The sequence below is a fragment of the Rutidosis leptorrhynchoides genome, chromosome 5 (assembly GCF_046630445.1).
Source record: "Rutidosis leptorrhynchoides isolate AG116_Rl617_1_P2 chromosome 5, CSIRO_AGI_Rlap_v1, whole genome shotgun sequence".
Classification (NCBI taxonomy): domain Eukaryota; kingdom Viridiplantae; phylum Streptophyta; class Magnoliopsida; order Asterales; family Asteraceae; genus Rutidosis; species Rutidosis leptorrhynchoides.
In genome coordinates, this window is record NC_092337.1 from 27,918,896 (window position 1) to 27,944,808 (window position 25,913).

The 25,913-nt window shown below is 35.7% G+C and overlaps 1 protein-coding gene across 1 annotated transcript; it reads right to left on the reverse strand.

Moving 5' to 3' along the window:
* Nucleotides 1–21,338: 21,338 nt before the first annotated feature.
* On the reverse strand, nucleotides 21,339–23,618 carry LOC139846572 (ubiquitin-conjugating enzyme E2 30-like). Its single transcript, XM_071836049.1, has 5 exons — nucleotides 23,510–23,618; nucleotides 22,367–22,456; nucleotides 22,006–22,133; nucleotides 21,791–21,895; nucleotides 21,339–21,675 (listed from the first exon to the last, which is right to left on the reverse strand). The coding sequence occupies exons 2-5, from the start codon at nucleotides 22,434–22,436 to the stop codon at nucleotides 21,532–21,534; spliced, it is 447 nt and encodes a 148-aa protein (XP_071692150.1). The 5' UTR covers nucleotides 22,437–22,456; nucleotides 23,510–23,618; the 3' UTR covers nucleotides 21,339–21,531.
* Nucleotides 23,619–25,913: the final 2,295 nt, after the last annotated feature.

The following is a 25,913-nucleotide window of genomic DNA, read 5'->3' on the forward strand; positions in this document are numbered from 1 at the left end:
GGACAAGATTTGGAGTCCATGCTTGTATGATATTGTGTAAAAACTGCATTCAAGAAACTTATTTTGTTGTAACATATTTGTATTGTAAACCATTATGTAATGGTCGTGTGTAAACAGGATATTTTAGATTATCATTATTTGATAATCTACGTAAAGCTTTTTAAACCTTTATTGATGAAATAAAGGTTATGGTTTGTTTAAAAATGAATGCAGTCTTTGAAAAACGTCTCATATAGAGGTCAAAACCTCGCAACGAAATCAATTAATATGGAACGTTTTTAATCAATAAGAACGGGACATTTCAGTTGGTATCCGAGCGTTGGTCTTAGAGAACCAGAAAATTTGCATTAGTGTGTCTTATCGAGTTTGTTAGGATGCATTAGTGAGTCTGGACTTCGACCGTGTTTTCTTTAAAAATGATTGCTTAACATTTTTGTTGGAAACTATATATTTTTAACATATGAATATTATGTGATATATTAATCTCTTAACGTGTTTAATATTATGTGATAGATGTCTACCTCTAGAACAAGTCCCATTGACTCACCTAATAATAATGAAGAGTCAAATGTAAATTGGAATGATTTGTGGACTGATTCACAAGTTCCCGAAGAGGAACCGGAAGAAGAGTCGGAACCGGAAGAAGAATCGGAACCGGAAGAAGAATCGGAACCGGATGAAGAAATAGAACCGGTGGGGGAAATAATAAAACGGTTAAGTAAAAGAAAATCCTCAACCAACCGACCAAAGTTAATTATGGTCAATGGTGTTTCCGCCAAGGAAGCAAAATATTGGGAGGATTACCAATTCTCCGATGAATCGGATTCCGACGAGAATTCCGATGATGTTATAGAAATTACCCCAACTGAATTTAAAAAGGCAAAAGAAAATAATAAGGGAAAGGGCATAAAAATAGAGAAATCTAATTCCAACCCCGATGAACTTTATATGTATCGTCAACCCCCGAAGTCCTTAAGTTGTAACAATGACCCGGGAACCTCTAAACCACCAGGTTTTTCTAAACCAATGTGGACAACGACGGCTCGTATTAGGGGAACATCATATATCCCTAGAAACTTGGCAAAACGAACCAAAACCGAAGAAGAAGAAACGAGCGAGTCGGAATAAGATAGTTGTATTCGTGTGGTGTAATATATGGAATATAGTGTTCTTATGCTTTATGATATATGTAAAAATTGCTTGTATTAATAAGTATTTTTTTTATGAATCTAACTCTTGTCTATTTTACAGTTTAAAAACACAAAATGGATAGACAACCCAATATTTTAAGAGACCTACCCGGAGACATGATTGATGAAATCTTGTCTAGAGTCGGCCAGAATTCTTCGGCACAACTATTTAAGGCGAGATCAGTTTGTAAGACATTCGAAGAACGTTCCAAGAATGTCTTGGTTTATAAGAGACTTTCGTTTGAAAGATGGGGGATATCACATTGGGAAACCCATAAGTTACGATGTGTTTACTTTGACGCATATATTGCGGGGAACCCAAATGCTATTTTACGCAACGGGTTAAGAAATTATTTTGACTCAATATATCCGAATATTGGACTTCGTGATTTAGAAAAAGCGGCTAACATGCAACATAAAGAAGCATGTTATGCTTACGGATTAGTAATGTTCGCTTCTCACCAAAGTGAGAACAAGAACATCGGGCTACAACTATTAAACAAAACGTTTCCACAAGTGACGGAGTCGGTAATTGGGGTAAGAAATGAGGTTTTTAGATTATTACGGGACTGTTGGACATTACGTAACCCTCGTCCCTTTGATGACGTTACAACACGCTGTCTTATCAACGGCCATAACGGTTATGTTGCACAAGACCAAGGATGGGAAGTAGTCCTAGTAAAACCAGAATGCATGACTTGTTTCTGGACGTATGAATTACGTGTCTTTATTGCCTTTGCCGAACGACTTGTGTACTAGCTAGAATTGTCTTCACAACTATCTTGTATCAAAGTTATTGTGTGCTATATTTCATGCTTTATGTAAAATAAGCGGTATTGTGAGTTTGTAAAATATTGTATAAAAGTTTGAACGCGAAATATTATTACAATCAGTTTTTCATATAGAATTGTAGTAGTTGAATTGTATATTAGCTACTAAGTATGAACTTAACGGGTAGGTACTACCCGAATTTAAACTTATAAAACGCTAATATGAAGAAAAAGCTTTTATAAATGAGTTCATATTATGCTACGAAATACTATTAACTACTCTTAATATTCTGTATGATTAACTTGTTCCATTTAACTATTTTGAAGGAAATGGCACCGACTACTCGACACACCGTGAATATGAATGAAGAGGAATTCCGTACTTTTCTAGCTTCAAACATAGCCGCAGTACAGGCTGCGCTACATACCAACAATAACCTTGGATCTAGCAGTACAGGAAATCGTGTAGGATGCACCTACAAAGAATTCACTGCCTGCAAACCTTTGGAATTTGATGGAACCGAAGGACCGATCGGATTGAAACGGTGGACCGAGAAGGTTGAATCGGTGTTTGCCATAAGTAAGTGTACTGAAGAGGACAAAGTGAAGTACGCTACACATACCTTCACAGGTTCTGCGTTAACATGGTGGAATACCTATCTAGAGCAAGTGGGACAAGATGATGCGTACGCACTACCGTGGTCAGCATTCAAGCACTTGATGAACGAGAAGTACCGTCCCAGAACCGAGGTCAATAAGCTCAAGACAGAACTTAGAGGGTTACGAACCCAAGGATTTGATATTACCACGTACGAAAGACGATTCACAGAATTGTGCCTATTGTGTCCGGGAGCATTCGAAGATGAGGAAGAGAAGATCGACGCGTTTGTGAAAGGATTACCGGAAAGAATCCAAGAAGATATAAGTTCACACGAGCCCACCTCCATACAACAGGCATGTCGAATGGCTCACAAACTAGTGAACCAGATTGAAGAAAGAATTAAAGAACAGACTGCTGAAGAGGCCAATGTGAAGCAAGTCAAAAGAAAGTGGGAGGAAAACGGTGATAAGAATCACCAATACAACAACAACAGCAATTACAACAATAATCGCAACAATTATCCCAACAATCGCAACATCAATCGCAACTACAACAAACGGCCCAACAACAACAACAACAACAACAACAGCAACTACAACAATCATCCCAACAACAATAATAACCGCAACAACAACAACAATCAGAAGCAACTATGCCAAAGGTGTGAAAAGAATCACTCGGGGTTCTGCACCAAATTTTGCAACAAGTGTAAAAGAAATGGTCATAGCGCGGCGAAGTGTGAGGTCTACGGACCAGGGGTTAATAGAACGAAAGGAACAAATGGTGTCGGAACGAGTAATGGCGGAGCAAGTAGTGTCGTAGCAAGTTATGCCAATGTAGTTTGTTATAAATGTGGAAAACCAGGCCACATTATTAGAAATTGCCCGAACCAGGAGAACACGAATGGACAAGGCCGTGGAAGAGTTTTCAATATTAATGCGGTAGAGGCACAGGAAGACCCGGAGCTTGTTACGGGTACGTTTCTTATTGACAATAAATCTGCTTACGTTTTATTTGATTCGGGTGCGGATAGAAGCTATATGAGTAGAGATTTTTGTGCTAAATTAAGTTGTCCATTGACGCCTTTGGATAGTAAATTTTTACTCGAATTAGCAAATGGTAAATTAATTTCAGCAGATAATATATGTCGGAATCGAGAAATTAAACTGGTTAGCGAAACATTTAAGATTGATTTGATACCAGTAGAGCTAGGGAGTTTTGATGTGATAATCGGTATGGACTGGTTGAAAGAAGTGAAAGCGGAGATCGTTTGTTACAAAAATGCAATTCGCATTATACGAGAAAAAGGAAAACCCTTAATGGTGTACGGAGAAAAGGGCAACACGAAGCTACATCTTATTAGTAATTTGAAGGCACAAAAACTAATAAGAAAAGGTTGCTATGCTGTTCTAGCACACGTCGAGAAAGTACAAACTGAAGAAAAGAGCATCAATGATGTTCCCATTACAAAAGAATTTCCCGATGTATTTCCGAAAGAATTACCGGGATTACCCCCACATCGATCCGTTGAATTTCAAATAGATCTTGTACCAGGAGCTGCACCAATAGCTCGTGCTCCTTACAGACTCGCACCCAGCGAGATGAAAGAACTGCAAAGCCAATTACAAGAACTTTTAGAGCGTGGTTTCATTCGACCAAGCACATCACCGTGGGGAGCTCCTGTTTTGTTTGTCAAGAAGAAAGATGGTACATTCAGGTTGTGTATCGACTACCGAGAGTTGAACAAACTTACCATCAAGAACCGCTACCCACTACCGAGAATCGACGACTTATTTGATCAACTACAAGGCTCGTCTGTTTATTCAAAGATTGACTTACGTTCCGGGTATCATCAAATGCGGGTGAAAGAAGATGATATTCCAAAGACTGCTTTCAGAACACGTTACGGTCATTACGAGTTTATGGTCATGCCGTTTGGTTTAACTAATGCACCAGCTGTGTTCATGGACCTTATGAACCGAGTGTGTGGACCATACCTTGACAAGTTTGTCATTGTTTTCATTGATGACATACTTATTTACTCAAAGAATGACCAAGAACACGGTGAACATTTGAGAAAGGTGTTAGAAGTATTGAGGAAGGAAGAATTGTACGCTAAGTTTTCAAAGTGTGCATTTTGGTTGGAAGAAGTTCAATTCCTCGGTCACATAGTGAACAAAGAAGGTATTAAGGTGGATCCGGCAAAGATAGAAACTGTTGAAAAGTGGGAAACCCCGAAAACTCCGAAACACATACGCCAGTTTTTAGGACTAGCTGGTTACTACAGAAGGTTCATCCAAGACTTTTCCAGAATAGCAAAACCCTTGACTGCATTAACGCATAAAGGGAAGAAATTTGAATGGAATGATGAACAAGAGAAAGCGTTTCAGTTATTGAAGAAAAAGCTAACTACGGCACCTATATTGTCATTGCCTGAAGGGAATGATGATTTTGTGATTTATTGTGACGCATCAAAGCAAGGTCTCGGTTGTGTATTAATGCAACGAACGAAGGTGATTGCTTATGCGTCTAGACAATTGAAGATTCACGAACAAAATTATACGACGCATGATTTGGAATTAGGCGCGGTTGTTTTTGCATTAAAGACTTGGAGGCACTACTTATATGGGGTCAAAAGTATTATATATACCGACCACAAAAGTCTTCAACACATATTTAATCAGAAACAACTGAATATGAGGCAGCGTAGGTGGATTGAATTATTGAATGATTACGATTTTGATATTCGTTACCACCCGGGGAAGGCAAATGTGGTAGCCGATGCCTTGAGCAGGAAGGATAGAGAACCCATTCGAGTAAAATCTATGAATATAATGATTCATAATAACATTACTACTCAAATAAAGGAGGCGCAACAAGGAGTTTTAAAAGAGGGAAATTTAAAGGATGAAATACCCAAAGGATCGGAGAAGCATCTTAATATTCAGGAAGACGGAACCCGGTATAGGGCTGAAAGGATTTGGGTACCAAAATTTGGAGATATGAGAGAAATGGTACTTAGAGAAGCTCATAAAACCAGATACTCAATACATCCTGGAACGGGGAAGATGTACAAGGATCTCAAGAAACATTTTTGGTGGCCGGGTATGAAAGCCGATGTTGCTAAATACGTAGGAGAATGTTTGACGTGTTCTAAGGTCAAAGCTGAGCATCAGAAACCATCAGGTCTACTTCAACAACCCGAAATCCCGGAATGGAAATGGGAAAACATTACCATGGATTTCATCACTAAATTGCCAAGGACTGCAAGTGGTTTTGATACTATTTGGGTAATAGTTGATCGTCTCACCAAATCAGCACACTTCCTACCAATAAGAGAAGATGACAAGATGGAGAAGTTAGCACGACTGTATTTGAAGGAAGTCGTCTCCAGACATGGAATACCAATCTCTATTATCTCTGATAGGGATGGCAGATTTATTTCAAGATTCTGGCAGACATTACAGCAAGCATTAGGAACTCGTCTAGACATGAGTACTGCCTATCATCCACAAACTGATGGGCAGAGCGAAAGGACGATACAAACGCTTGAAGACATGCTACGAGCATGTGTTATTGATTTCGGAAACAGTTGGGATCGACATCTACCGTTAGCAGAATTTTCCTACAACAACAGCTACCATTCAAGCATTGAGATGGCGCCGTTCGAAGCACTTTATGGTAGAAAGTGCAGGTCTCCGATTTGTTGGAGTGAGGTGGGGGACAGACAGATTACGGGTCCGGAGATTATACAAGAAACTACCGAGAAGATCATCCAAATTCAACAACGGTTGAAAACCGCCCAAAGTCGACAAAAGAGCTACGCTGACATTAAAAGAAAAGATATAGAATTTGAAATTGGAGAGATGGTCATGCTTAAAGTTTCACCTTGGAAAGGCGTTGTTCGATTTGGTAAACGAGGGAAATTAAATCCAAGGTATATTGGACCATTCAAGATTATTGATCGTGTCGGACCAGTAGCTTACCGACTTGAGTTACCTCAACAACTCGCGGCTGTACATAACACTTTCCACGTCTCGAATTTGAAGAAATGTTTTGCTAAAGAAGATCTCACTATTCCGTTAGATGAAATCCAAATCAACGAAAAACTCCAATTCATCGAAGAACCCGTCGAAATAATGGATCGTGAGGTTAAAAGACTTAAGCAAAACAAGATACCAATTGTTAAGGTTCGATGGAATGCTCGTAGAGGACCCGAGTTCACCTGGGAGCGTGAAGATCAGATGAAGAAGAAATACCCGCATCTATTTCCAGAAGATTCGTCAACACCTTCAACAGCTTAAAATTTCGGGACGAAATTTATTTAACGGGTAGGTACTGTAGTGACCCGAACTTTTCCATGTTTATATATATTAATTGAGATTGATGTTTACATGATTAAATGTTTCCAACATGTTAAGCAATCAAACTTGTTAAGACTTGATTAATTGAAATAGGTTTCATATAGACAATTGACCACCCAAGTTGACCGGTGATTCACGAACGTTAAAACTTGTAAAAAACTATATGATGACATATATATGGTTATATATATAGTTAACATGATATTATGATAAGTAAACATATAATTAATTATATTAACAATGAACTACATATGTAAAAACAAGACTACTAACTTAATGATTTTGAAACGAGACATATATGTAACGTTTATCGTTGTAACGACATTTAATGTATATATATCATATTAAGAGATATTCGTACATCATAATATCATGATAATATAATAATTTAAAATCTCTTTTGATATTATAAACATTGGGTTAACAACACTTAACAAGATCGTTAACCTAAAGGTTTCAAAACAACACTTACATGTAACGACTAACGATGACTTAACGACTCAGTTAAAATGTATATACATGTAGTGTTTTAATATGTATTTATACACTTTTGAAAGACTTCAATACACTTATCAAAATACTTCTACTTAACAAAAATGCTTACAATTACATTCTCGTTCAGTTTCATCAACAATTCTACTCGTATGCACCCGTATTCGTACTCGTACAATACACAGCTTTTAGATGTATGTACTATTGGTATATACACTCCAATGATCAGCTCTTAGCAGCCCATGTGAGTCACCTAACACATGTGGGAACCATCATTTGGCAACTAGCATGAAATATCTCATAAGATTACAAAAATATGAGTAATCATTCATGACTTATTTACATGAAAACAAAATTACATATCCTTTATATCTAATCCATACACCAACGACCAAAAACACCTACAAACACTTTCATTCTTCAATTTTCTTCATCTAATTGAACTCTCTCAAGTTCTATCTTCAAGTTCTAAGTGTTCTTCATAAATTCCAAAAGTTCTAGTTTCATAAAATCAAGAATACTTTCAAGTTTGCTAGCTCACTTCCAATCTTGTAAGGTGATCATCCAACCTCAAGAAATCTTTGTTTCTTACAGTAGGTTATCATTCTAATACAAGGTAATAATCATATTCAAACTTTGGTTCAATTTCTATAACTATAACAATCTTATTTCAAGTGATGATCTTACTTGAACTTGTTTTCGTGTCATGATTTTGCTTCAAGAACTTTGAGCCATCCAAGGATCCATTGAAGCTAGATCCATTTTTCTCTTTTCCAGTAGGTTCATCCAAGGAACTTAAGGTAGTAATGATGTTCATAACATCATTCGATTCATACATATAAAGCTATCTTATTCGAAGGTTTAAACTTGTAATTACTAGAACATAGTTTAGTTAATTCTAAACTTGTTCGCAAACAAAAGTTAATCCTTCTAACTTGACTTTTAAAATCAACTAAACACATGTTCTATATCTATATGATATGCTAACTTAATGATTTAAAACCTGGAAACACGAAAAACACCGTAAAACCGGATTTACGCCGTCGTAGTAACACCGCGGGCTGTTTTGGGTTAGTTAATTAAAAACTATGATAAACTTTGATTTAAAAGTTGTTATTCTGAGAAAATGATTTTTATTATGAACATGAAACTATATCCAAAAATTATGGTTAAACTCAAAGTGGAAGTATGTTTTCTAAAATGGTCATCTAGACGTCGTTCTTTCGACTGAAATGACTACCTTTACAAAAACGACTTGTAACTTATTTTTCCGACTAGAAACCTATACTTTTTTTGTTTAGATTCATAAAATAGAGTTCAATATGAAACCATAGAAATTTGATTCACTCAAAACGGATTAAAAATGAAGAAGTTATGGGTAAAACAAGATTGGATAATTTTTCTCATTTTAGCTACGTGAAAATTGGTAACAAATCTATTCCAACCATAACTTAATCAACTTGTATTATATATTATGTAATCTTGAGATACCATAGACACGTATACAATGTTTCGACCTATCATGTCGACACATCTATATATATTTCGGAACAACCATAGACACTCTATATGTGAATGATGGAGTTAGCTATACAGGGTTGAGGTTGATTCCAAAATATATATAGTTTGAGTTGTGATCAATACTGAGATACGTATACACTGGGTCGTGGATTGATTCAAGATAATATTTATCGATTTATTTCTGTACATCTAACTGTGGACAACTAGTTGTAGGTTACTAACGAGGACAGCTGACTTAATAAACTTAAAACATCAAAATATATTAAAAGTGTTGTAAATATATTTTGAACATACTTTGATATATATGTATATATTGTTATAGGTTCGTGAATCAACCAGTGGCCAAGTATTACTTCCCGACGAAGTAAAAATCTGTGAAAGTGAGTTATAGTCCCACTTTTAAAATCTAATATTTTTGGGATGAGAATACATGCAGGTTTTATAAATGATTTACAAAATAGACACAAGTACGTGAAACTACATTCTATGGTTGAATTATCGAAATCGAATATGCCCCTTTTTATTAAGTCTGGTAATCTAAGAATTAGGGAACAGACACCCTAATTGACGCGAATCCTAAAGATAGATCTATTGGGCCTAACAAACCCCATCCAAAGTACCGGATGCTTTAGTACTTCGAAATTTATATCATATCCGAAGGGTGTCCCGGAATGATGGGGATATTCTTATATATGCATCTTGTTATTGTCGGTTACCAGGTGTTCACCATATGAATGATTTTTATCTCTATGTATGGGATGTGTATTGAAATATGAAATCTTGTGGTCTATTGTTACGATTTGATATATATAGGTTAAACCTATAACTCACCAACATTTTTGTTGACGTTTTAAGCATGTTTATTCTCAGGTGATTATTAAGAGCTTCCGCTGTCGCATACTTAAATAAGGACAAGATTTGGAGTCCATGCTTGTATGATATTGTGTAAAAACTGCATTCAAGAAACTTATTTTGTTGTAACATATTTGTATTGTAAACCATTATGTAATGGTCGTGTGTAAACAGGATATTTTAGATTATCATTATTTGATAATCTACGTAAAGCTTTTTAAACCTTTATTGATGAAATAAAGGTTATGGTTTGTTTAAAAATGAATGCAGTCTTTGAAAAACGTCTCATATAGAGGTCAAAACCTCGCAACGAAATCAATTAATATGGAACGTTTTTAATCAATAAGAACGGGACATTTCATCAAAGTTGACTAACCTAGGGTTTTGAAATGATAAATGTGTTTATGCGTCTTAATTGGTTAGTTAATTACTAGCACACCTAGTTATTTAGTAAATGGGTGTTGTTTGGGTATGAAGATGACTCAAAATGGGTGTGTTGGTTTCAAAATGGTCAAAATGTTAATGATTGACCTAGTTGGGAAATATAGGTATGAAATACCCTTATTGTGTATTAGTTAGTCTTGTTGGATCTTAATCACTAGCTTTGAGTGATTTGTGATGGTCTTGACCTTAATGGGAAGGTTTTGGCGATAATGGGGCATTTAATGCATTTAAGTCATTAAATGCACATAGGTGAATTGTTGGTATTTAGTCCAACTAGTTTGTGTGTTGATTGAAGTACTCATTATATTAGGTACTTTGCTTTGAAGCTTGCGGAAGTATAAAACCGTCACCGAATCGTTAAGGTGAGTGGAATAATTATATGCGTAGGTATATAATGTATTTATTTGTGTAGCGTGAGATGTGAAGTGTCGATGTGCTAAGACACCACGTTCACGTGACGAGTGAAGTGTCGATGTGTTAAGACACCACTCGGGGTGAAGTATCGACGTGTTAAGATGCCACCCAAGGTAAGACGAAGAGTGAAGTGTCGATGTGTTAAGACACCACTCGAGGTGAAGTGTAGACGTGTTAAGATGCCACCTCAAGTAATATGAAGAGTGAAGTGTCGATGTGTTAAGACACCACTCGGGGTGAAGTATCGATGTTTTAAGATGCCACCCGTGGGATTAGTGTACGAAGTGTTAAGTACTCTAATGGTTGTTATGAACACCGATGGGAAATCCGAGTACCATTCCTTGTACGATTGGTTAACCATGATTATTGTGTTGTAGCGTAAGCATATTATATTGTACGAGTTGTATATATGCTATTGAATTTCTAGCTTGTGGTATTGGAGGTTAATAGCTTGTATTTGAGATGATAAGTTAATTGTGTTGCTAGCATGTATGCGGTATGTGTGTAAGTGTTTGCAAGTAGGTATATTATATATGTACGTGTATAATCATTGCATTCACTAAGCTTTGCTTACCCTCTCGTTGTTTACCTTTTTATAGGCTCCGACGTGGACAAGGGTAAGGGCATTAGATCGGATTAGAGATCCCGCTTTGTTTTGATAGGGGACGCTTTTGGACGTGTTAGCTTTTTGAAGTTTGACCGAGAGTTAGGTATATCAATCGAGATCACCCGACCTTTCACCCAATGAACCTTTATCAACAATTGCTCACTCTCATGGAGAAGAGTTGGGGATGACCGACTACACCTACGGAAATCCGAAGTTTTCTCGGTTTGGCCGGTTATTATCGTCGGTTTATCCAAGACTTTTCCAAGATCGCTTCTTCATTGACGAAATTGACGAGGAAGAACGCGAGATTTAATTGGGAAAACAAGCAAGAAATTGCTTTTCAATTGTTAGAAGGGAAATTGTGTCAAGCTCTGGTGTTAGTGTTGCCGGAAGGTGTGGAAGACATGACGGTTTATTGTGATGCTTCTCTAAATGGGCTCGGGTGTGTTCTAATGCAAAGGGGTAAAGTCATCGCTTACGCCTCTCGACAATTAAAGGAACACAAAAAGAGATATCTGACTCATGATCTTGAATTGGCGGCGGTGGTTCATTCGTTGAAAATTTGGCTCCATTACTTGTATGGTGTCAAGAGTACGATTTATTCGGATCATAAGAGTTTGAAACATCTCTTTAACCAACGAGATTTGAATTATCGCCAACGTAGGTGGATGGATGTGGTAAAATATTATGATTGTGAAATACTTTATCATCCGGGCAAGGCGAATGTGGTCGCGGATGGGTTAAGTCGAAAGAGTCATCACCCAGCGTTACGATTGGGATTGTTACGTATGATTATTACTAACGATTTTCTTGTAAAGTTTGGCGAGACTCAAATCGAAGCTTTTGTTAACAATAAGCATGAGGAATGAATCGTGGGACAAACGGAGTTTATTACCTTAGGTCCGCATGGTTTGTTATCTTTTCAAGGAAGGGTGTGGGTGCCTAAAATGGGTGATTATCGACGAGTGCTACTTGATGAAGCACATAAGTCGAAGTATTCCATTCATCCGGGCGCGACGAAAATGTATCTTGATTTGAGGAAGGAGTATTGGTGGCTGGGCATGAAACGCGATGTTGTTAAGTATGTTGAACAATGTGTCACGTGTTTGCAAGTTAAGGCCGAGCATCAAAAGCCGTATGGTAAGTTACAACCATTAGAAATCCCGAAATGAAAATGGGAGCACATTACCATGGATTTCATCACAAAGTTACCAAAGACGGCGAGAACCCAATTTGACTCGATTTGGGTAATAGTCGATCGACTGACGAAAAGTGCCTTGTTTCTTCCCATTCAGGAAGCGATATCATCAGAGACTTTGGCTAAATTATTTATTAAGGAGGTGGTAGCGAGACACGGGGTTCCTATATCTATTATTTCGGATCGAGATACCCGTTTCACATCTCGGTTTTGGAATAAATTTCATTAAGATATGGGCACACAATTGAGATTGAGCACGGCATATCATCCTCAAACGGACGGTCAAACCGAACGTACGAATCAAACCTTGGAGGATATGTTACGGGCGTGCATTATTGATTTCGGGGGTAGTTGGGATGAGCACTTACCATTGGTGGAATTCTCGTACAATAATAGTTATCATACTAGTATTGGGATGCCACCTTACGAGATGCTTTACGGGCGGAGGTGCCGAACTCCGATTTGTTGGGGTGAAGTGGGTCAAATAGAAATCGGGAGTACCGATTTGGTTTTAGAGACGAATAGCAAGATTGATAAGATTCGGACTCATTTGAAAAAGGCGCAAGATAGACAAAAATCGTATGCCGACAAACGTAGGCGATTGATCGAATTCCAAGAAGGTGACATGGTGATGCTTAAAGTTTCGCCATGGAAAGGTGTTATTCGGTTTCAAAAACGGGAAAAGTTAGCTCCTCTGTTTATTGGGCCATTTAAAATTTTAGCTCGTGTTGGTGAAGTTGTGTATCGTTTGGAATTACCTGAAGAGCTTGCGGGGATCCATAATACATTTCATGTTTTCCATCTCCGTAAGTGTCTTGCGGATGACTCATCATGGGTGCCTTTAGACGAGATTGAGCTAAACAATAAGTTAGAGTATATTAAGGAGCCGATTGCTATACTCGATGAGAAGGTCAAAAAGTTGAGAAATAAAGAGGTGAGAACTTTTAAAGTTCAATGGCGTCGTAGTAAAGGTTCTGAATTTACTTGGGAGCCCGAAGAGTTCGTGTTAGTTTATCTTCCCTCTTGTCATGCGGCTTGGATCGCGAGGACGCACTCCGATTCAAGTAGGGGAGAGTTGTAAGACTCTAATATTTATTGTACAGAGATGTAAATAGGGTACATGAAGTGTGGGTGACATTGTGTAATTAAACAGAAGTCAGAAACTGTCCAGCACGTTGTGCGAGCCGCGCACACTTAAGGGAGCGCGCCGCGCACCCTTACTGTAACCGGATTCTGTTTCTTTTAATGTGATATTTTGGAAGGGCTATTTGGTAAATTCACTTGGGAACGAGATAAAGGCCACCAGATCTGTTTGTGGAGTGTCATAACTCCATTAACACCTACCTTTATCCATTCCACTTAAGTTCTCGAGAGAGAAGAGTTCTTTAGTGAGAAAGCTCAAATCCAAGAGGAAAAAGTTGATTTCGGGTCAAGGCGCATGCATTAAAGTTGTTCATCTAATCACTAGCTACGTTGTGATTGTGGTGGTATGCTCTAATCTTGATTTCCTTATTTTAATTTGTTTAAGGGTTAGGGTTTGAGTTAGTGATGAACATAAAACCCATATTTGGTGATTTTTGGGTGTTCTTGGGTTAAATTGAGTCATGAGGACTCAAAGTTGACTAACCTAGGGTTTTGAAATGATAAATGTGTTTATGTGTCTTAATTGTTTAGTTAATTACTATCACACCTAGTTATTTAGCAAATGGGTGTTGTTTGGGTTTGAAGATGACTCAAAATGGGTGTGTTGGTTTTAAAATGGTCAAAATGTTAATGATTGACCTAGTTGGGAAATATGGGTATGAAATACCCTTATTGTGTATTAGTTAGTGTTGTTGGATCTTAATCACTAGCTTTGAGTGATTTGTGATGGTCTTGACCTTAATGGGACAGTTTTGGCGATAATGGGGCATTTAATGCATTTAAGTCATTAAATGCACATAGGTGAATTGTTGGTATTTAGTCCAACTAGTTTGTGTGTTGATTGAAGTACTTATTATATTAGGTACTTTGCTTTGAAGCTTGCGGAAGTATAAAACCGTCACCGAATCGTTAAGGTGAGTGAAATAATTATATGCGTAGGTATATAATGTATTTATTTGTGTAGCGTGAGATGTGAAGTGTCGATGTGCTAAGACACCACGTTCACGTGACGAGTGAAGTGTCGATGTGTTAAGACACCACTCGGGGTGAAGTATCGACGTGTTAAGATGCCACCCAAGGTAAGACGAAGAGTGAAGTGTCGATGTGTTAAGACACTACTCGAGGTGAAGTGTCGACGTGTTAAGATACCACCTCAAGTAATATGAAGAGTGAAGTGTCGATGTGTTAAGACACCACTCGGGGTGAAGTATCGATGTGTTAAGATGCCACCCGTGGGATTAGTGTACGACGTGTTAAGTACTCTAATGGTTGTTATGAACACCGATGGGAAATCCGAGTACCATTCCTTGTACGATTGGTTAACCATGATTATTGTGTTGTAGCGTAAGCATATTATATTGTACGAGTTGTATATATGCTATTGAATTGCTAGCTTGTGGTATTGGAGGTTAATAGCTTGTATTTGAGATGATAAGCTAATTGTGTTGCTAGCATGTATGCGGTATGTGTGTAAGTGTTTGCAAGTAGGTATATTATATATGTACGTGTATAATCATTGCATTCACTAAGCTTTGCTTACCCTCTCGTTGTTTACCTTTTTATAGGCTCCGGCATGAACAAGGGTAAGGGCATTCGATCGGATTAGAGATCCCACTTTATTTTGATAGGGGACGCTTTTGGACGTGTTAGCTTTTGAAGTTTGACCGAGAGTTGGGTAGTTTAACCCCCAAACATCATGCTCTAGTGTCGTTTGGAATTTAAACTAATTCGGTTGAAACTTATATTTTTGTACGAAACTCGTATTTCGCCCATATGTGGGCCCGGGTTCGAAAAACTTATTTTATGATTGAATCATGTGAGTTTTTCATATTAGAACATGTTGTGAAAAGCGTTTCGTCTAAATATGTCGGGAAGTGAGAGATCTTTAATTGAAAATTGACAAAACCGGACAGAAGTGAATCTGGCCTGTGCGCGCCGCGCACCCTTCTGACTTAAAAAAAAAAAAAAAATCGCTTGTTTGGGTGGTTATTGGTTTGGGTTGTTACAACAATCCTTCCATTATCCGAGAATAAAGACAAGTCATTTCTCCACCCAGAGTGAAAACACTCTCAAATGTAGGTAAATCATCAATCCCTCTATTCGACGGATAGAGAGATTGTTTCTGAGTGGACATCCGACCAATAAATAGAAAAAAAAAATTAAACAATAACATAAAATATAATTGAGACGCCATGAAAAATGGTAAAATCCTCCGAGTTTTTAATTTTGCCTGAAAATTAATTTCAGCTCTAAGAGTCAGTTAAGTCGCCAATAAATCGACGTTTGATGTCAACTCAATAACTAAAGTCGTAGTTTTTTTTTGTTTGGCAAAAAATAAAAATTAAATTACTCGAATTTTTCACGAAATAGAGCCGTAGGGTGTGTTTGGCGTGTAGTTTATTGGAGCTTATGGGAGTTTGAGCTTATGATTTTAATAAGCTCCAAGTCATAAGCTTCGTTTGGTAGTCAAAAAAAGTAGAGCTTATGAAAATCATAAGCTCTGAAAAAAGAAGCTACTTGTAGTAGCTTATGAAAAAAAGTAGAGCTTATGAACTGTAAAATAAGCTCCAGCTAGTTTACCAAACATTTATAAAAAATAATAAGCTCCAGCTACCAGCTACCAGCTTCAAAAACCAGCTCCAGCTCCAGCTATAAGCTCCAGCTACTTTCGTCCAAAAACACCCGTAGTGTAGAGTAAGATAATAAATGAATTAATAATCATACAATAATTTTGTATCAAAATGTGGGGACGGGAATACGAAATAATTTGATGTTTTATGAAAGATACAATAATGAGTAACATGTTATTTTACATGTTTTGTAGAGGACAAGAATCACCCTATGAATTAAAGAGGGTGACCTAACAATATAAGATATCCCTCAAAGATTTTATCATTGAAATATTCAACATAAAGTGACAAACTCAGCGAGACCACTTTGTCCACTTCTGTACTTGTTTCTACGGAAATGGGTGAAAAAAATATTCTCCCAGGGTCTCAAAACAAAAAATTAGCAATATTTTTTATTTTTTATTTTTGAAAGACTGCCTTTATTAATTCAAGAATACAAAGTTCATGCTCAATATGAGCAAACACACAGATTACAAATTGGCATATGCCACTCGAAAAGAGCTGCTAAGATAGCAACTAAAACTCGCAACAATTAACTATACAATGAAACAACAAGGATTATGAAACTAATTATGCCAATCGATAGATTTCCCTTTATAATTCTTCGCAATCCACTCAAAGCTTTTGATTTGCATTTCGCTCAATGCCACCGGGGAGCTCCAACATTTATTTTTAAAAACCGTTTGGTTCCGGTTCTTACATACAAGGTAGCTACAAATCCAATCAAACGCTTGCAAATACTTTTTCCCGAATCCGATATCGCACACGTCGTCTTGCCATGAAGAAGATCGTCTAAACATACATTTGATAACCATCAAGTCCCCACCACGAACTTGTATATTGTGTGTCTATATATCTATATCTATATCTATATATATTTAAACACTAAATAAACTCACACAATGTTCAAAAGTTATTCAATTTCTTTCAAGAAGGGTCAATCGTGGTCGACAACACCTTTCACTATTTTGAATGGCAATAAGAGTAGTAATAACCAACAACACTAACTAATTTACCTATCCGACTTTAATGACACCATTTTTTATTATTTATTTATTATTATTATTTTTTTTTTATGAATTTTGTAACGTGAATTTATAAAAAGTAAGTGACGTTCATCAAATGGATTAAGGGTGTGTTTAAATGAAACTAGCTTGTAGTTAAAGCTGGAACTTATTTTTAAGCTAGAAGCTGGAACTTTTGTTTTATGGGTGTGTTTGGATGAAACTAGCTGGAGCTTATAGCTGGAGTTGGAGCTTATGGGCTAGAGTTGGAGCTTATTATTTTTTATAAGTGTTTGATAAACTAGCTGTAGTTTATTTTCCAGTTCATAAGCTATACTTTTTTTTTTCATAAGCTACTAGAAAGTGTTTGGTAAAGTAGCTGGAGCTTATGTATGTAAAATGACATAGCGTGTGTTTGGCGCGGGAGCTTATTGGAGTTTATGGAAGCTTATAGGAGTTTGAGCTTATGATTTTAATAAGCTTCAAGTAATAAGCTTCGTTTGGTAGACATAAAAAGTAGAGCTTCTGAAAATCGTAAGCTCTAGAAAAATAAGCTACTTCTAGTAGCTTATGAAAAAAGTAGAGCTTATGAATTAGAAAATAAACTCCAGCTAGTTTATCAATCACTTATAGAAAATAATAAGCTCCAGCTATCATTTTCAAAAATAAGCTCCGGCTCCATCCAGCTACAAGCTCCAGCTAGTTTCATCCAAACACACCCATAAAAGGAGAAAAAAAAAATGATAAATAATAATAATAATGTAATTTTACCTCCATAAGATTCCTAGCTTATATTCATATGATATGTTTGGCGCATAAGCTTTTAGCAGTTTATGAGAACTTAAGCTTATATTTTTATAAGTTTTAGTTTTTAGCCTTGTTTGGTAGACAAATATTTCAGAGCTTATGAAAAAAATAAGCTCTAGAAAAATAAGCTATTTGAAATAGCTTATAAAAATAAGCTAGGAAGCTTATAGAAGTAAAATTACATTATTAGCTCCTAAATTGCTATTATCATTTATTTTTTTGTCCTTTTATGTCATTTACATAAATAAGCTCCAGCTACTTTATCAAACACTTATAAAACATAAGTTCTAGCTTCTAGCTTAAAAAATAAGCTCGAGCTTCCAACTCCAAATACAAGCTCTAGCTCCAGCTACGAGCTAGTTTCATCCAAACACACTCATAAGCTACTTCAACTAGCTTATTTTTCTAGAGTTTTTTTCCATAAGCTCTCGAATATTTTTCTACCAAACAAGGCTAGAAATTGGAGCTTATGGAAAAAATAAGCTTAAGCTCCCGTAAACTCCTAGAAGCTTGTGTCCCAAACACACCCTAAGAAACCAAGAATTACAACAATTGAATGCGTTAAGGACACCGGATGAAAGACAATGTTGTTCACAAATTAACTCTACCAATTCAATTTTGTATGTATACCTATTAGTTTATGTTTATGAAATATATAGAACACATGAATTATCTATATATCTAATAGACAAAGCCCTGTAGCATTATTCATCAATAGTAATCAGGGGAATTTACGCCATTTCACTTTTATTTTTTTTTATTTTTTTTTTATATTTGGTCTCCAACAATAAAAAAAGCAACTCTCATAAAAGAACCAACCCTTCAATGTTACTAAAAGATGTCGAAAAAAAATTCTTTTTACCAAAAAAATCAACTAACTTTTTTTTTTTTCCTTTTCTTCCTCAACGATAAAGGAGACAACTTTCATAAAAGGAACAACCCTTCAATGCTACCAAAAGATGTCGAAAAACATTTTTTTTTACAAAATATATCAACTAACTTTAAAAAAAAAAACGAACTAAAAGAAGCAACTTTCACAAAAGGAACAACCCTTCAATGTTAGATGTCGAAAAAAATTCTTTTTTACAAAATAGATCAAGACTTTTTTTTTTAACTTGCATTCAAAACGGAGCCCCCGGCGCGAAGCTAGGGCTCCACAACTAGTTATAATCATAACGCAACGGTAAACAACTAACTAATGTTGATCACCATTACTAAAATTATTTATAAACAGTGTTGTAAAAAACGATCAAGACGGGCGTCGCAACAGATTAACCATGCTACCGTTACAACCAGAGGCGGAGCTATGTAGAAGGCAGCGTGGGCACGGGACACCACTGAAATAAGCGATGTAGTGGAAATTTTTTTAGATTTTTAGCTAGTGACACTAGCGGATAGTGTAAATTTTTTTGAGTGACACCACTGAAAAAAGACATCTAGTAGAAATTTTTTTGAGTTTTAACTGGTGACACCACTGATCACAAATCCTGGCTCCGCCCCTGGTTACAACGGACCTAGAAATGGTTAAATAAACGGTCAAAGCCTAAAAAACGGCCAATAACGCCAAAAGGACAGTCAATAACAGCCAAGACGGCAAAAAACGGTCGAGATGGGATCGAGACGGATATTGAGCCAAATATGAATATTGGACAATTTCGTGAAACGTAACGCGCTAACCTCTTCTCTTGTTAACTACCATATATCCCCGAAAATGTTGTGATTGTATTGAGGCATGTTAATTAAAACCTTAGAGAATACGGTTAGCAAAAGTAAATTAATTGTGTTTTTTTACAGTGGTATTCATATTTGTTCGTATTGATTTTTGTTAAATTAGTTTTTGGTTTATGATTGTGTTGGTTTTGGTTAATTCGATTGTTGAATAAAATTTTCTTTTGGCTTGAAAATACATCAAATAAAACCTTTTTTTTTTTTTAACAGCGATTGCGATCACCCGAGGGGACTAAACCACCCGTTGAGATCATCTTCTGTTTCGACTATACCGATGCAGCGATAATAACCCCGCCCCCATCGCTGCGCGGGAGGAAACCTTGAAATCGCTCCAAGGGCACGGTCAAGTAAAACCCCCTCCCCTTTACCCCCAAACGATATGGGAAAGGTGTCATGGGTGGATATTTCATGGCAAAGATGAAATTGTGTTATATAAACATAGATTAGAAGATTAGATTGTTATGAAAACATTGCTCACACTCAAGGTCGCAAAATTCGCTATTCGGGGATTAATCGGTCGGGACTTTGAAAGGATTAATCGGTGATTCGGGGATTAATCGGAGATTAATCGGATTGTACTGTATACATTTAAATATTAAATTTCAAAAATTATGTGTATGTATAGAAAAAACTCATAAATATAAAAATAATTTTTAACATAATTGTCTAAAATTGTTTATTTTGCTTCAAAACTATAAAATTCTAGTTTAAATTCATGTTAAAATGTTAACCATTTTTTACTTTGACTGACTTTGATTACCAAATTCGATTTTGATCCATCAATTGACGTTCACCGTTTAATTAAACGGATTTTTAGAAATCGAAACGGATTGCTCCTAAAAATGATTAATCGGGGATTAATCGGCGAGTAATCGGGTTTTTTACCACACTGCTCACACTCATACACCTTGACAACAAACATAAATAATATTGTGTATGTTATATCAACATTTGCCTCTTCGCCTAAAAAGTAAATATTATAAATAAAATGAAGCAATTCATCAATAATACTGTGTATGTTACAATTTTTCTTCAGCGGAAAATTTACTTGTTGATCAAGTATCGATAGAAGTGTCAACACTAGTTCTAACGGTAGGCAGTGGCGAGTTCAAAGGTTAGGGTGTGGGGTTAGGACCCCATTACTTCAAAAAAAAAATATACGATGTACTTTTTCGAAACGTATAGAACACCGCTAAATTTAAGTATAAGGCCTCATATATTTCTAAAATTTATGGTTTTTAAAGGTAATAAACCACTAAAATACACTTGAAATATAATTATTTTTGAAAAAAAATTTAGGATCCCATTGAAGTTGCATCCTCGATTCGCCACTGGCGGAAGGTTTGTCTGTTCAATTTATTTGGTTTACAAGTAGTTCTTTTGTAGTTTGTCTGTTCATTGTATTTAAGTCGCTTGTTTGGCTTTGTACCTTACTTTTTGAAGCATTCATCTTATTGATGAATCACTTCTTTTTATTCATAATATTTGCTTTCTGGCAAAAAAAAAAAAAAAAAAAAAAAAAAAAAAAAACATTTGCTAGTAAAAGTAAATAAAAACACAAGGAATGTGCTGAAAATGTAAACCTCCACTAATGTATTAAATAATCACAAATTAACGAAAGCATCTGAAAGAAACCAATTTTTAAATGCAGACACAAAAATACAAAAAAAACCAACAAGTTTCTAAAGTCCCAGATGATTTATTACTCCAAAACATGAGCATTCACATTAATTCCCATACAATAGTGAAATCCAAAACCACACTATTTAATTCAATGCATATCTTTGAGTCCATGATCGCGCAGTCGCCTCATATCTTGCACGCTCAGTCCTGTATATATGAGCGATTTCAGGCACTAAAGGATCATCCGGGTTTGGGTCTGTCAACAACGAACAAATTGAAAGAAGAACCTGCATATATATTTACATATTGCAATATAATCAGAATTTTTTCCTTTAAAACTATTAACATACTAAAAATATTTGCTTTATTATATACATTAAAATATTAAATTTAATAATTTACCTTGGAGACTGTAAGGGCTGGACTCCATTGTTCTTTGAGGATGTCCAGGCAGATACTACCGTTACCGTTTATATTCGGATGATATACCCTGGTCTGAAAAGAAACCTTTCAACGAAACAATTTAAAAAAAAAAAGTCAGTTTTTTATTAAATGAATGTGAACATTTATTTACTTAGACTAAGGTTGTTTAAAAGAAAGAACAACTATTTAGTTACCTTTGGTGGCTTGAATGGGTAATCTGGTGGGAAATGGATAGAAAGAACAAACACACCCCCTGTAAATGGGCTATCAGCTGGGCCCATAATTGTTGCTTGCCAATGGAACATGTCTGGACCAACTGGGCCTGTAGAAAAAATTAAAATAATTCCAAGATGCATATATTTAGATCAAGTCACAAATGCTTTAAGCCAAGAAGAGATGCAGATGATACTAATCTTTGTCAACCAAATGCCGCATAATAGTGGGGCAAATTTTGTGTCAAAACGGGTTGGGTTGAAGTACATGTCATATCGACACCTAAAAATAACATTTATGTTCAAATATTCGGAAACGCATAAAAAGGGAGAAAAAACCAACCGGCACTGCAAGAAACAGGGGGATCCCTTTGCAAGTCTTTCAACTCCTTTTGAATCCGCTTTAAAGCCATCACAAAAATCTAAACTATTCCTACAAAAAGTGAATTATTTGAAATTAAGTGTCTTTTTATAGTCAATTCCTTGAAATTAAAAGCTTAACATTAAACAAAGGCTTTGAATACAAACCAAAGCTAAACAACATAAACACAAACATGAAAAGTGTCGATCTAAAGTCATTATAAATAGTGGAATTTGTAAACAACAATATAATGTATTTGTAGCAAGGGTTTATAAATTAGGATTTTAACTGTTTGTAACATGTGCATAAGTGCATAATAACTGTATAGTGAAATTCAAATGTAGGCATATTTTTTTCATCATAAAGGGTAATAACTTCATCAATGACCAAACACAATTTACGACAAAGAATAATCGCATTATTGCTTGAAATTTAGTAAAAAATACACCAATAAGGTAAATGATATCGATAAAATCCTAATTTCAAAATTCTCCCTACCATAACTTTCTTTTTTGCCTAAAATAACAAATACTATAAAACAAGGCAAGAATGATCAAAGATACCATGCTATAACCTAGGCTCGAATCTATAAACCGAAACAACCTATCCGCTAACTACATCCGAGCCAGACGAGGGTGATAAACCAAGCACCAAAAACTCCGTGCTATAATAGTATAATAATATAAATATACCAGTATAATTGCCTAAAGTGTTTGCCAAAAAAATAAATACAATAAAAATATTATTGACAAAAAAAAAAAAAAAAAAAAAAAAAAAAAAAAAAAAAAAAAAAAAACAAACAAACAAACAAACATTACTTGTTACATGTAAGTAATAATAAAAATTAAGATCGTTAAAAAAAAATTAAGATTAATAGAGTGAACTTGTATCTAAAATCCGAATTGCACATTAGCACAAGAAGATATTAATTACAGATAACAAGTGCATATTATTCTTATTCTTATTCTAATTCCAATTCTAATTGTATGTTAAATTAAAAACATATATGAATTATACCCAATTACCGGTAAGTTATTGTAACCCTAGTTGATCGAATAAAAGTAAATTGCTAGAAAATAATTCAAATATATACAGAAGTAATAAGAATCGAGAAAAGTAACATACCAAAATAAATATTCAGGGGAAGTGTTCGTCAGATACAAGAAAGACGATGTACGATGTCGAATGAAAAAGTGGGCGTCCGAGGTTGGGGTTTTATTGGGGTGATGGCGGTGATGGCGGTTCATTCAATTTTGGAAAGTTAGGGTTTGTTAAAGACAATTTGGGCGTTAATAGATTTGGGAGAACAGGGTTTTGTAAGTGGGGTTACAAAGGGATACAAAGTTCGATGTGAAATGACGAAATAGCCCATCATATGCAAATCACCGTGTATCAGTCTAACGTACATTATTAATGATCCTTATGTTCAAAGACCAAGCGGGTAATAATCGTAAACTCTATACCAACCGGGTTCAAATTAAACTTTCCTCCCATCCATGCAATATGGAGCAAAGTTTGGGGACCAATCGCATAATTTTGTCCAAAATAAAAGAAACAATATGCAACAACAAATTAAATTATATCTACTTATACTTTTAAACAAATTAAAAGAAACAATATAAATGCTATCAAATGATAAGTTGAAAAGAACGCAACCTAGAGGTTGATTGATTGGGTTCGTCTCGCTTGTTTTTCCTGTTTGTTGATTTTATTTTGCTCATTTGGTTTGTATCCTGTTATTTTCATGTAGTATTCGGGTTAGTTTTGGTTAGTTTGTTTTAGGCTTTTCGGGTTATTAGGAGAGACTTGTTTATAGATAATTTTCATTTAGTGAGTTGCTTTCTAAGTGCCAGCTCCTCCGTTTTCTCTCGTTTATTTGTATTAATAGTTGAGGGCATTTTTTTTTAGAAAACGATATCGTTTCTGTATCAATTTTCGTTATTTTTTCCGAAACATAGTAAACATTTATACATCGGGTGCAAATGAAAAAGAATATCGTTAAGGAATCTCCATATATATCATATCAAATAAGCTATGCAGACATTCTTGACTGCCGTGTGCCATGCTTCGACGCAATTCATCCACTTGGACCAAGATGAGAAATTCGACATCATGACATCAACCCAAACACAAACTTTAAAGCCACTACAATCTCACACCCAAAAAATTCATATTCGAGTGATCTTGCCTGGAATTACACAAAGTGTAATTAATGTATTCAATTTTCATACCCCCGAGGGGGTAAGTTAAGACGATCAAGAAGTCTGTCCAATGCTAGCCTCCTAAAGAACACACTTACTTTGTGTGGGATCAACTTAAACCATCTTCTAGCTAACACATTATAAGGTAGAATTCCCGATCATCCAAAAGTAATCTAAAACTTACTGAAAGCTACCATTTTTGCTTAAGCCATTCGCCACGAATTTTCACTAACAGAAATGGCCACATTCTCAATATCAGAAATCAAGTAAATCAAGTAAGTAAGAATTGTGTGGGTCTTGATCAGTCCTCTTCCAGCTCGAGAAATCTTCCTCGCCAAATTTATTGGCTACATAACAATATTCTTTCATGTCTGAACGGTAAAGCCTACGGTATCTATCCTTACGACGATCGGACCCACGCCAATTGTCATTGCAAAATTGAATAGACCAGCTACTCCTCACCCTTACATGTAACGTGTGCATATGAATAATGCTGCAATCTTTGTATATCTGAAAAGAAGAAACTATATTACACCACATACCTGATGTACAAGTTTTGTTACCATCCAACCCTGTTTGCGACCCATGAGTAACTTTAACTTTGATCACACCAACCCACTTCGCAGCCGAGCACCAGACCAACATCAAAAATATTGAATTTAAAATCAAATTTTTTTTTTTATATTGGTTAAAATTAGATTTGTTGTTGGGTTTAAGCTGAAACAACTTTAAATTCGGCTTTCGATTCGGATTTGGACTCTATATTCTCTTTGGATTTTGTTTTTTAAAATTTTAAAAACTAAATAACCGAACTGAATAAACTGAATAAATCGAAAACTTAACCGATGATAGTCATAAGAGAAGCACTTCAATAAATCTCATTTGAATTAAATACTTATAAATACTTCTTTATGTAATTTGAAATGAATACCAGTAGTAAGAGAAATACATCAAGAAATCTCATCTGTTTTGAATACCTGTAAATACTAATTAATATCCTTTTTTTCTATAAACTAAAATAAAATGAATAAACCACGTAGGCTTGTCTGATTGGCCACCGTGTTGACCAATGAAGCACACCACCTGAGTTCAATTATTGGCTGTGTCAAATTGTTCAAAAAGGGAGTGTGACTAGAGGGTGCGCATAATGCGCAATTCACCTGGTACCAGGTCTCGCGCTCGGGAGGCTTGATTGCCCGATGTTTTATCTTCTATGGGAGAGTCAATATGCTCGTTCATTGGAGACTTTCATAGCTTACCAAAAAAAAAAAAAAAAACTTTTTTTTAGTGTCAAATATAATTAATTTTAGTATATATTAATTATTAAT